Genomic DNA, 12576 nt, shown 5'->3' with positions numbered 1-12576 from the left:
GGGCTGGGGCTGGGGCTGGGGCTGGGTTTGCAAGTCTTCATTCTGGACAGTCAAGAGCACTCAGAGCTGCTGCTGTAAGTGTGGCTGGAGGCAAAGGGAGGCTCCAGCCCTCCTCTGAAGATCACCTGAGGGCTCTGGCTGCTGACCCCGACCACCACATGCGCCCTTCCTCATCACACACACCCTGCACACTGGCTTCTCATAGGTGTGAGGAGACAGGGAGGGGCAGGCAGAGACGCGCTCTAGGCATGTCTAGAGCGCCCTGCCGACATCAGCAGCCATTCCTCCCCAGCAGGCTGGCAGTGGATGAGGTAAGTCGCTTAGCCCTTCGGGCTCAGTGTCTGCCTCTGCACTGAGGGACAGTCAGGGGAGCCGGGGCTGGGGAGGTGCAACAGGAAGAGAGACCACGTGTTCCCACGTGTCTGGAGCTGCTCACTTGTCAGGGCTAATCTCGGAGCGGAGCGTGGGGCTTGTTGGGGAAGACACTGCACCCCGCAGCCCACGTCCAGCGCATGTGGCGGCTCTGTCCCTACTGCTGTCACAACAGGGCTGTGTGCCGCTTGCCAGTGGGGACATTCCCAGTGTTTCTCAAATGCCATCGCCGTGTGAGACCCAGTCTTCCTGCTCAGAAAAGCAACGGGGTGCAGTGCAGGGCCCTTCCTTAGCAGCAGACATCTTGCCTTTGCTAAAGGACTTCAACAGTGATGGGACTGTGTCTTTGAAACCAACAGAGCCAGTCGTGGTACCTTCTCCAGCTACCACTGCAAGGTTAAATTGGTAGTGGGTGCCAGGTGCTCAGCAGCCAACGGGCCGAGGGGCAGCATGCAAAATGAGGAGCTGATTTACTGTTGTTGCAATGGTTGTTAAGGGATGATGGGGTCACAGATTGTCCTCTGTCCTTGAACCTATGAAGTTTTCTATGCTGTGACTGAATCAAGTGCTCCTTGTGGCTAGGAAACCAAGGAGTTGGCTTGGGCACTGTTGGGTAGCAGTTTCCTGAAAATACATCTCATCCTTGAGGGAGGCTCATTAGGGCTCAGAAGTTCTAAAGGGAAGCTCTATAAGACTAAGGAAGTAAATGACTCACAAATCTCAGGAAGTTCCTAAAACTTAGCAGATACTCAAGGTCCCTCCCTCCCCAAGGTTATATAAGCAGTAGGGACTGCTTGGAGACTCTCCCACTTACAGAACTAGCAGAAGATGGTTCAGAAAGCTCCAGAGTTTCAGCTTTCCCAGTCATCACCTGTACTGGGGTGGACTTTTGTTTTCCAGCTTCCTTGGAGTTGTGTATGCTCCATGAATTTCTATGCCTTTAAGTAACCCAATACACTCATCGGTTCAGCAAGCTAACACCACTTGGGCGGTATTGTCACCCTGCCCTGCTATCGGTTCCGCTCTAGGGGTGAGAAGATGTTTGTTCATGCCTTTCCAGAAATAGTGTAATACAACAGGCAAGGACCAGGTACGGTGGGGGGAAGATGGGGAAAGGGCCAGTTAAGCGTGCAACAGAGAGAAAGACCAAGCCACCTCCCTCTCCGCTCTCCTCTCTCCGCTCTCCGCTCTCCGTCACTGCCTCCCCTTGTCGAGGTTGCTAGGAAGCCCTTCTGCTGAGGTTGCAGTCCAGCATGACCAGAAAGCCCTGAGCTCAGCTCTAGATGGAAGACTCCCCTTGCCAGCAGGCCTTCATCTTCTCTGCCTGCCCTCATCTGGGGGGTGTTCTTACGCACAGATGTCTCTAACCACGTCTAGGATATGACCTTTGGCACAGTCCCTGAAAGCACACCTCCCCCATCTCCCCGCCCCCATCCCCCGTAGGATAATTAGGTTCTGTTTTCCCATTCATATGACAGGACTGTGCTGCCCAATGCAAACAGAGCATCCGTGGCATTCCTAGCCCCTGGCAATAGTGCACACCTGTCCTGGGAAGCCCACCTGCTCCCTAAGAACTATATGGCCTTTGTTCGCCCCGAACAAAGAGTGGTCTGGCTGAAGCTGATCCTGGAGGTCATTTCAGTCACATTCACGGGCCCCCGGAGTCCCCAGTTCTGCCACCAAGGTCACACTTCCCCACACATGCTCTTGGGCCTCTGACACCCACTTTTGGACTGAGCATTGCTTATGTCCTACTCACACATCGGCCCACAAGGCCCACCCCTCCTCCCACGTCCCATTTCTGCTCGCACCTTGACCCTCCACTGACTCTGCTCCAGCTGCAGGGTGTAGTTGGCCACCTGGATGGTGATCATCTTGGTCACACTGCCTTGCTTGTTGCCCCAGACCACGTTCTCCTGAAGTATTGTGAAAGGCTGCAGACCGGGCCGGCTCCAGCAGGTCTGAGCCAGCACGTACACGCAGGTGCCCGTAAAGTTGAAGCGGAGGCCGTCAAAGGTGGTGTAATGGGAGGTCCCCGACACCTGGCAGGTGGCCTCGCCCACAGCCACGCATCTGAGGATGCCATCAGACACCTTACACACTTCGTGCGGGCTGCAGTGCGAGGGCTGGCAGGTCACCAGGCCGCCCTTGTGACAGTGGCAGAGGGAGTTACATTCGGGGCCAGGATAGAAGTCGTCCCCAGCCGGGTGGTAAATGCCCTGGTGTACGCAGCCACAGGAGGCCAGGGGCACACAGGCGTCCCCACTGAGGACATAGCCATCGTCACAGACACAGCTCTCGTAGCATTTTGTGCCGCAGCCGCCAGGCACCGGCATGTCTCCGCAGGTCAGTGGACAGCCTCGAAAACAGATCTCATAGTGGCTGTGAGGAGGGCAGTTCATCGCTGCAGAGAGAGCGCCATCAGATCAAAGACTTTTACCCTCGGGTTGACACTGCGGATTCCCCAAAATATACAAGTACACACCTCTATACGCACACGCGCGCGCACACACACACACAAAGTGGTCCTATTTCAAGAAACCGCTGTGTTCAGCAGGGCCAAGGGAACAGTTTCATAGTTTCTGAGCCTCAGAACTAGGATTCAGTTCTGATGCACCTGGGTTGGGGCCCATCTGAAGCGTCTTTAATGACACTGCTAACAGTGGGTGTGAATGCTAACATTACATGTTTTAAATAAGCTTAGGCATGCATGTGTGCAGAGTTCACACAGTCTAAGAGTGACTACAGTATCTTCATTTTACAGTGTTAATAACGCATTAGTAACAAAGTATCAATAAAGTATTAAGTAACATGTAGTAAATAAAAACAATTACTTATACTACATTTTAGTGAAAGCATTTAGTGTTGTAATGAGCCCCAGACAGACAGAAGGCTGGAGAGATGGCTCCGCTGTTAAGGGCACTTCCGGCTCTTGCAGAGGAGCTGGGTTCAGTTCCCAGCGCCCACATAGGGCTTCACCAGCATCTGTAAATTCAGTCCCAGGGGATAAAATAAATACAAAAAGCCCGAGCCACCAAATCAGACCATCTCTTGTTCTCCTCCATAAACACTAGTCAAACTTTTCAGTCTGTCAGCACCATAAAAGCAAAAGGAAGCACCAGGCCAAGCAGGCTGGGCCGGAGCTCCCCAGGAGAGCTTGCCAGGCTTGCATCGGGCTCCGTGGTCACACCATGGCACCACATAAAATTCATGCTGAAAAGGACGCCCAAGCCCCAAACTGCTGGAACTCAGCCAAAGGAGCTCCCCACCCCGTGCTGTTGTGGTGCTATTGTGGTCTCTAGGCACGCTGGTCATTTCGATGACAGTAAAGTAAAGTGAACCAAGAGGGAAGAGCCTGGTTCCTGGTCACGACAGCCTCATTTCAAATATGCAACAGCTTCCTGTGGCCGCTGGCAAGCAGACGGGCACCACCAGATGTCCTCTGTCATTACTGCTGTTGTCTACTAATTCTTGGTGCCCAGTTGCCACCCCTCGGTCCCGTGGCATGAACATAACCCCCTCCCCACCAGGAGACGAAGGGTTAAACATGGCTACTTGTATGTGAATGCACAAACTTGAGCTCCCCACCCCAGCTGACACTATCCTCTCGATTACTCACGGCAAAGTTCCTTAGTCCTCCAGGGATACACCACGATGCTGTGGTCCTGGCAAATGGCGGTGTAGGTGGCCAGCGAGTCACAGATGGGCTTGGTCTGGCCTGGCATTCGGCAGTTGTCATAGATGCACTCTATGAGTGCGCTGTTGAAGGTGGGCTCCTTCCAGCAGTGCTTGAAGTGGCCCTTCCTGTTGCTGAGGACCCTGCACTGCTCGTTGTTCAGCTTCACGATGTCTCTGTTCATGTTGGGGCACACGCGTTGCTCGTCCGTTCTGCAGCCGGGCCTGGTCGCCACCAGCCACTTCCTCCCGAAGTCTTGGGGGTCAAGGGCTAGGCTGTGGTTCTGCTGGCCCAGGTCGTCCTGGGCATTCCCATTAAAGTTCCCACAGAGCCCACACACGGCCTTGGCATAGTTGCTGGGCACCTTGGTGGTCACGTGGGTGTCCCAGTTGTAGCTGACCAGCAGGCCAAAGTCCGTGCGCACGAAGGCGTACAAGCCCCGGCGGTAGGCTACGATCTTTCCACCTGCCACTTGGAAGGGCAGGTACTGCTGGATGCCGTTCATCTGGGGGGAGACGCAGGAGGACCGATGGGTCAGGGTGCCTGCCTCTCCTGTCTCCCAGGAACTGACAGCACTCCAAACCTCTCCACTTCGGCTGGCTTCAAAACCTTTGCAATTACTCGTTTTAACACATGTTGTTAATTAATATTCAAGCCTTAGGTAAAGTGTCCTTTCAGAGGGGTGGGAGAGCATTAATACCTGTTAATAATCGTGCCCTCTATTTATCCAGAGCCTTTCCATACCAAACGCTGAGGGATACAGAGCCTAGCACAAGGGAAGTTCTGTTTCCCACTTTTAACTTGTCTACCCTTTTTATCTCCCCAAGGCACAGGCCGTCACCAAACTTCTCTATTATAATATGAACTATTGTTTGAGTATCCAACAACTTATTTCTCCATACACACACATATAGGTTTTTTCTAATTAAAAAAATTATTTATTTGTTTATTTTTTTAATTTTTATTCTTTTTAGCGGGGTCTCTCTGTAGAGAGAGACTGTCTCTGGCTGTCCTGGAACTCACTGTGTAGACCAAGCTGGTCTCACAGAGAAGGTCTTGTCTCTGCTCAGATTAAAGGTGTTCACCCCTGTAACAGGGTCTCTCTCTCTCAATGTACATACATATGGATTTACTATATATAACATAGAATATGGCACACATCGTATATATCATTTTATGAGTGTATTTATGTATCATATATATTTGAGACAGGGTCTGACTGTGTATCTCTAATTGGCCCGAAGCTCACTATGTAGGGGTGTGGCCCCAGAATGCCTTCCAGAAGGCCAATGGTTCACAGGCTAGACTGGAATTTGGGGAATCTGTCTGACTCTTCCCTTTGAGCCAGAGATCGGTTTGTGTCACCAGGTCTGGCTGTTATTTTTTTTTCCTTCCTTCCTTCCTTCCTTCCTTCCTTCCTTCCTTCCTTCCTTCCTTCCTTCCTTCCTTCCTCCCTCCCTCCCTCCCTCCCTCCCTCCCTCCCTCCCTCCCTCTCTTTCTTTTTTTTTTTTGCTGTTATTTTATTTTTGTTTTTTTCTTTCTGTCTTTTCTCTCTGTTGGGTGAGGGGTGTTTGTGGACTTGACTTTACCTGGGGCAAGATTCAAGAATTTGAGCAAAGCTCTCTTTGATCACAGATCGGGGCTTACAGTGGACGTGCGTGTGAAACCTGTTTGGAAAGCCTCGCAGCGGAGCGACGAGCGCTGGAGCCTTGCCAGCCTGCGCACGCGCGCTGCAGCACTCACCAGCACTTTCCCCGGGTAGTCTCGGAGAATCTCGAACTTCATGTCGTAGACCTCCAGCAGCACGGACCGCGCGAAGCTCACGGTCTGGCTTCCCCGGCGTTCGTTCTCTATGATCACTCTGAAGCCCGGGAGGGACGGATGCTGGCCGCAGGAGGCGGTAAACAGGTACGAGCACGTGCCCATGAAATTGAAGACCCGCGAGTCCAAGGACATGTAGTGCGGGTCTCCGGAGGCCCGGCACTCGCCGTAGTACTGGGGGAAGCACCCCAGGAAGCCGTCCTTCGGCCCGCAGCGCTCGCCGGGCAGGCACCCTGATGTGTCCCGGCAGCTCACCTTCTGGGTGGCTCCATCACACGTGCAGCGGCGCCGGCACGAGTCGTCGGCGAACACTTCCTGATCCGGGGCCAGCAGGCGGCCCTCGAAGGTGCAGCCGCAGGATGACACAGGCACGCAGAGGCCGCGACTGGCCAGGAAGCCTGGAAGGCACACGCAGCCCTCCACGCAAGGGCGCCCAGAGCAGTTGCTCGGGGCGGCCTCTGAGTTGCAGGAGGCTGGGCAGGCGGGGCTGCAGAGCTGGTAGTGGCTGTTGGCTGGACAGGACAGGGCTGGAGAGTTCAGGAGAAAAGGTGGGTCAGGCCAGGGTGGTGCTGCTTCCTCAGAGCTGCCTGCCCCTCAGCTAATGGCTCTCTTACCTTCTTGCTGCTCAGGCCCCAATGCCCGGCTCCACCCATCCCCCTGGGCAAGCACTCAGTGGGCAAATCCTGTGACCGTCCAAGCCCACGGAGAATCTGTTCCACAGCAGCCTCCTGCCTGCTTTCCTGCTCCCCTGTGCTAACTGTGCTTCTCAAAGCAGCCAGAGAGACTGTGGATGCAGGATCAGAGCAGGTACCTCATCTCCTCCCCACCCCCACCTCCTGTGGCTCCACCTCACTCAGGGGAAGTCAGCTACTCCCAAGGCCCAGGACTTTTCCTCATCGCCTCCCAGCCCCCATCTCTCTCAAACCTCTCCTGGCTCACTGCGCCCCAGCCTCAGTTGCCTGGTCCCGAGAGCCCCCACCTCAGGCCTTTGCACTCAGCAGCCATTTATTTCCTCTACTATTGATATACTTTCCTTACACAGACTCTGCAGGTAAGAGCAAAAAGGCTACAGGCATCCAGGTGGCCTGGATTCTAACCCCAGCTCTCTCCTTGCCAGCTTGTTCCTGAGCAAAGGGGACCCCAGAGCTCTGAGGGCCCGTCTGTACCTCAGCCTTGATTGGGTGCATGGGCTGATGCAGGGGGTGACTTAGCTGACTTCACCTGGCTGTGCTCCGGGACCCAGTGTCATTGATTTCCTTTGTCTTCCCTGAGCTTCCAGAGGCTACTGCAGGATCTTGCTTTCTTTGCTCTGATGGCATTTCAGAGCTGATCTGCTAACTGTCCCTCCCCACCCAGGATGTAGATTCTGCTGGAGTTGGGACACATTCTGACTCGGCACACTGAATCTTCAGCACAGAGCAGAGGGCCTAAGAAATGGTCAGTGGGGCCATGAATTCTGCTTTCTCCTTTGTTTTGAGTTTGGAGAGATGCAGAGAAGGAGGCTTATAGGACAAAGGGACATAATAGTGACACAGGCAAATCCAAACAGTGTCTTTGGACTTATGGCCCCTATGAATTCCTGGTCTTAAGCCCTGGGCCTTGCCGGTTTCTTCCCTCACCATCCTTTATGCCACTTCAGCGTCTCTCTGAGCTGTCCTCCAGGCCACAGACAAGCCAGCGTTGGCCTTCCTCTGTCCTCCACATCGGCCAGCACAGAAATAGGCCATTGTGAGGATGGGACCTGTTTGCTGATTGAATGCTTTAGTTGGTGGGCACCTGGCTAGGCATCTTAGGTTTAGTCCAGAGGGCACTTGGGAGTCACAGGAGTATTACAGGCAAAATTCACACATTTTGCTTTACAAAAATTGGAAATCACTGAATTTTATCTTGCAACTCGGCAGATTACTGTTCCGGCCAAACCTCTGTGGCCCCCTGGGCCAGGACCCCACATCCTTTTCCCCCCTTCTGGCTATTCCAGTCCTTCCCTTGGATTTCAAATTGGACATTTTTTTTTCTAGGAAACACCTCCTTGTAACTTTCCCCAAGCCTGAATCTGAAACCTTGCTGGCATCCTTTATCGCTCTTGAGCTCCCCGGTCTTCTCCTGCACCCTCTCCAGCTAATCTCCAGCTTTGCCCGGCCCCTTCTTGTGCCAGGCCCCACTGCCGTCTCTCTGCATTCAGCACTGTGTGTGTCCCAGCCTTGGGCTCACTGCAGTGGAGCTGGCGTGTCTCGGCCATCCCTGCATTGCCTGTCCCTGGGCTGAGCCACAGCCAATGCTCAGGTACGAAGCAGAGGCAACGGCTTCCCTGGCCCTCGCCAAGGCTCCCTGCCCTGGTTGTAACTCACGGCACTTGGTTCGTGACCTCCATTCTCGGACGGAGATGCCCAGGTCCACACAGGCTCGAGCATAGGCACTGAGGCCATGGCACAGCGTGAGGCGCTCCCCTCCGGTCACACACATGTCAAACACACACTCCTCCAGAAAAGGCTTGGGGTCCAGGAATTCATGGCAGTCAGCAAATGGGCCTGTGGGAAGAATTAGCAGGCCACAGAAAACGTCGTTCTGGAAGAGCTGAGCCTGGCTTTTGGTGCAGGAGGGACAGTTGCCAGAACAGCCGTCATCACACAAGACGTCCCCATTAGCCACCTTCCAGCTTTTGGTAAAGTTCAGGACATCGGCAGCTTGTTTCCCGTCAGGCATGAGGAAGTCATCAGCAGGGTCTCCGTTATAGTTGCCACACAGCCCGCACACCTGGTCCTGGAAGCGCTTGGGCAGGCTCAGCGTCAGCTGGCGATCCCAGTCATAGGTGACCACCAGCCCAAAGTCCAGCTCTATCACGCCCTGGATCCCACTCTGGAACACACGCAGGCGGCCCTCACTCAGGGACGCAGGCAGGCTTGAGTGCTGGTAGTCAATCTGCAGAGACACGGCAGCAGCAGCAGCGGTCAGACCCCTGTGTAATCTCCCCTTCAGCCCTTCATCTGCTCCACTCAAGTCCCCAGCTCTAGCCACACAGGATGCCTTTCTTCCTCTGCCACCAGCTGAGCCTAGGATGCTTGCTCTTGCTGGCCGGGAGCGTTCTTCCCCGAGCTGTGGCTCGCTGAGGCTGTCCCTGTTCACCCTTTCAGCAGCCCCTTCCTGCTGCCTCTCCTCCTCGGCTCCCCAGTCCCCACGGCTTCTCCCACAACATGCATGTCTCCCACGCCCTCCATCTGTGTGAGCACCCGGAAGGCCACCTCACAGTTTTCTCTCCAGTGCCCCCAACAGCGCCTGGCAGAACGGCAGGCTCAATGCAAGCATGAAGCCGGTGTGAGGAAGGAAGCTGGCAGGCCTGGTGGCAGCAAGGGGCAGCTGCAGGGAGCCAGGGAAACAAGCCGGATTCATGATCGTGAGATGAACGGGTGAGAGACAGGAGGCGGTGGGCAGGACCAGTCAAGACCGACACCTGCCAAGATGACAAGTCTGCCGGAGGGCTGCCGGCTCATGGAAGCATTACTGTAGTGGGTCAATCATCTTAGTAAGATCCCTGCCCAGGGGCAGCTAAAGAAAGCACTGGCACATTCTGAGCTGTGCACAGGGTGGCACATGTCCCGGAATGCCTCCTCCTTCTCTGTGAAGCAAGCAGTCTGCTGTCTTTCTTTCTGTAACACCTTCACTTTCCTTTACTTTAAAAGTGTCTCATTCCTTTCCTTCACCTAGCCTGTGGCAACAGCTGTGAAGTAAACTCACTTTGTTCGGGCCCTGTGCTCAGACACCACGTGGGATGAAGCAGGGAGCCAGCATCAGCCAGCAAAGCAAGCTGAGGAGTCAGGACTGGGATGGAGCAGGCACTAGCAGAGGGCTTGGGGCTGGACTGAAAGACTCGAGAAAAGGCCAGTCAAAGGAAGGCTCCCCAAAGAAGGCGCAGTTGGATCAAGCCTGAAAGGACCAATAGGAGTCCCAGATATTCTGAAGGAGACAGGAGGATTGCGAGTGTGAGCCGCCTGGCACTCAGCGACCTGTGTCTAAAGGAAGAGAGGTGGAATACAGCTCAGCAGCGCAGCGCCCATCTCGGCACCGGAAGGCGTGAGTTCAATAATAGCATTTTAAAAGGGGCTGAAGTAGTTTCTTGCATGGAGGAGAAGAAATCCCAGATAACGTCATATGCACAAACAATATGTTTTATAATATGCCCTTTTACGAAGTTCTTTATGCGTCTCTATACTCACTATGTAGATGAGGCTGGCGTCAACCTCACTGATACCTGTCTGCCTCCCCAGCACAGGAAGGCGTAACTAATCTATGGGGGAAAATCAAGATAGTGATAGCCAGGAGAGACTGCCTGAAGACTGTTTGGAAAGCTGCTGTAGGGAATCGCCCAAGGTGATGAAAGAAATGTTTATCTTCATGGGTTTGCAGTGTGTCATGTTGATTTTCAGAGGGTGCGTGTGTGTTACTGTGGATTGAAACTAGGGCTTTCCAGGTGTGATGGTGCACATTTTCAATCCCAGCCCTCGGGAGGCAGAGGTAGGTGGATCTCTGTAATATTAATTCAGAACACAGCCATTCTGGCAAGAGATCACATCCAAAGACCTAGCTCTGTGTGATCTGGCTAGAATACAAACAAGCCTTTAATCCAGAAGACAGAGGCAAGCAGATCTGAGTTCAAGGCCAGCCTGGTATAGAGCAAGTATCAGATAAACAAAAGCTTAGGTCCAGGCATGAAGATACACACCTTTAACCCCAAACAATGAAGGTAAAGTTACTTTGCAAAAGGAAGCACCCGTGTTTAAAAGTGATGTCTAATTGAGTGGCAGAAAAAGTGACCAATCAGAGAAAGATTTGACAGAATAGGATAGACCCAACTCTCAGAAGAGGAGAGTGGAAAGGGAAGCTACTCAAGGGAGCAACACAGAGAATGAGACAGAGAAAGGAGGCAGTTTGACCTGGATAGAACAAGCTAGACACAGATGATGACACAATGAGCCAGAGAATGAGAAGGAGCCAGAAGATTAGAAAAGATTGCTGAAGTAAGTTTGAGGCCAAGAAGAGCAATTCAGAGGCCTAGAGAAAAGCCAGATTGAATAGGTTAGCTAAGAGGAGAGTTTGAGCCAGAACAGTTTGAATTGAACAGCCAACCAGAGTTAAAGAATAACAAGAAAGGGTGAAATTATTAAGCATTAAGTCTCAGAGGCTAAAAACAGTCTAGGCCCAGGTTCAATTGTATGGAGGCCTAGATTAGTAGACAGAGGCAGTAGGCCTCTGAGACAACAATTGAAACAGGACAATAAAAGTTCCTTTTACAGGTCTCTGCAAGGTTCAGGCCGTTCCGATCTACACAGTGAGTTCCAGGCCAGCCAGTTACATAGCGAGACCCTGAAATGAAAGTTAAGGCAGAGACTAGGACATGGTGCATGCTAGGCAAGTGCTCTGCCACGGACTATGCACCCAGCCCCTCATTTGCACAGTCCAAGCAGGGGCTGTACCACAGAGCTCACGACATAGCCTCTTGAGTGCTGGATTTAGGCTCATCCCATACTGCCCAGCTCTGAGTTTTAATACATATATAAATTTATCTGAAAATTAAGCACAATCACTTAAACATTGCATTCTAGTTAAATATATTTAAGTCATTTTGGTGCCGTGCTCTAATGTCTGGAATTGACTTTCAAGTACATAAAAAAGGAGAGACTCAATCTGACAGGCATGCACGGGTGGGTATCTGAGGCAGGTGAGGAATAATTGAAGTGTGTGGAATCCACGCAGGGTAGGCATACAAGTGGTCACCGTCTAGACTACATACCCTTGACTCGGACTTCTGAAATGTGAGATAATAAACGAACCTGAGAGTCTCCGAGCATGAAGATGTCTCACATGGGTTGGTTCCCCAAGGCCGGAAAGAGTGATAAGATAGAAAGGCATGTGCACCGAACACAGTCTATAAAATTGTCTGTTGGGAATGGGTGAAACCTAACTGAATTCTGTGTGTAGGCTTGGGTCGCATCACAGTATGGACATACAAATATTTCAAAAAATTTCAAAGTCGAAGCATTTCTGGCCTCAGAGTCTCAGCTAGGGCACCATCAAGCTGCGCGGTGACTCTGCTTCCTTAGAGGTTCCCCATTTCCAGTGATTTGGAAGGGAAGGCCGAGAACTGCCGCCTGCTTTGACTGTGAAGCAATGGAGCCAGCAGGCTCAGACCAGAGACCCTGCAGTCCAAGTGTTACCAGGAAGACGTAGCTCCTAGGCCCTGGGGGGGGGGAGGGGTCACTCATGCCCTTCAACCTGTCTCCTCGCCTGTGCCTGCTCACAACACAGTACCGTCTCAGACACCCACTAAGCATTAGACACAGAGTGCATCAAGAAACAGATCTGGGACCAGCACATGGTCACTAACTGACTTTATCACATTAGAGAGCCCTATTGTTGGACCATTATTGTTAGATCATTTACTTTTCCATTTTCCTCTTCCAAATAGCGTCAGATTGTTTTCTTTCTAACCATGTCATTAAATGTCCTTGACATTTTTCAGAAGTGGAGTTGGTAAGGGAAAGGTTTTCAGGATCTGCTCCTGTTTTTTATTTTGTTTTCTTTTTGGTTTTGCGAGACAGAGTTTCTCTGTGCAGCTTTGGCTGTCCTGGACTTGCTTTGTAGACCAGGCTGACCTCGAACTCACAGAGTTCTACCTGCCTCTGCCTCCTGAGTGCTGGGATTAAAGGAGTGCA

At 52.5% G+C, this 12576-nt stretch overlaps 1 protein-coding gene across 1 annotated transcript in view; it reads right to left on the bottom strand.

The window, feature by feature from the left end:
- Nucleotides 1–12576, bottom strand: part of LOC129667189 (IgGFc-binding protein-like) — a 31180-nt gene that overhangs the window by 14323 nt on the left and 4281 nt on the right. The window contains exons 4-7 of the mRNA XM_055594684.1: nt 8218–8788; nt 5792–6396; nt 3992–4553; nt 2165–2776 (exon numbers count right to left, since the gene is read on the bottom strand). Of these exons, the coding sequence (XP_055450659.1) occupies nt 2165–2776; nt 3992–4553; nt 5792–6396; nt 8218–8788 (2350 nt within the window). The remainder of the gene's footprint in view (nt 1–2164; nt 2777–3991; nt 4554–5791; nt 6397–8217; nt 8789–12576) is intronic.

The sequence above is a fragment of the Psammomys obesus genome, unplaced genomic scaffold, assembly GCF_907164565.1.
Source record: "Psammomys obesus unplaced genomic scaffold, mPsaObe1.curated_primary_1811, whole genome shotgun sequence".
NCBI lineage: Eukaryota > Metazoa > Chordata > Mammalia > Rodentia > Muridae > Psammomys > Psammomys obesus.
This window is presented reverse-complemented; position numbering and strand designations above follow the sequence as displayed.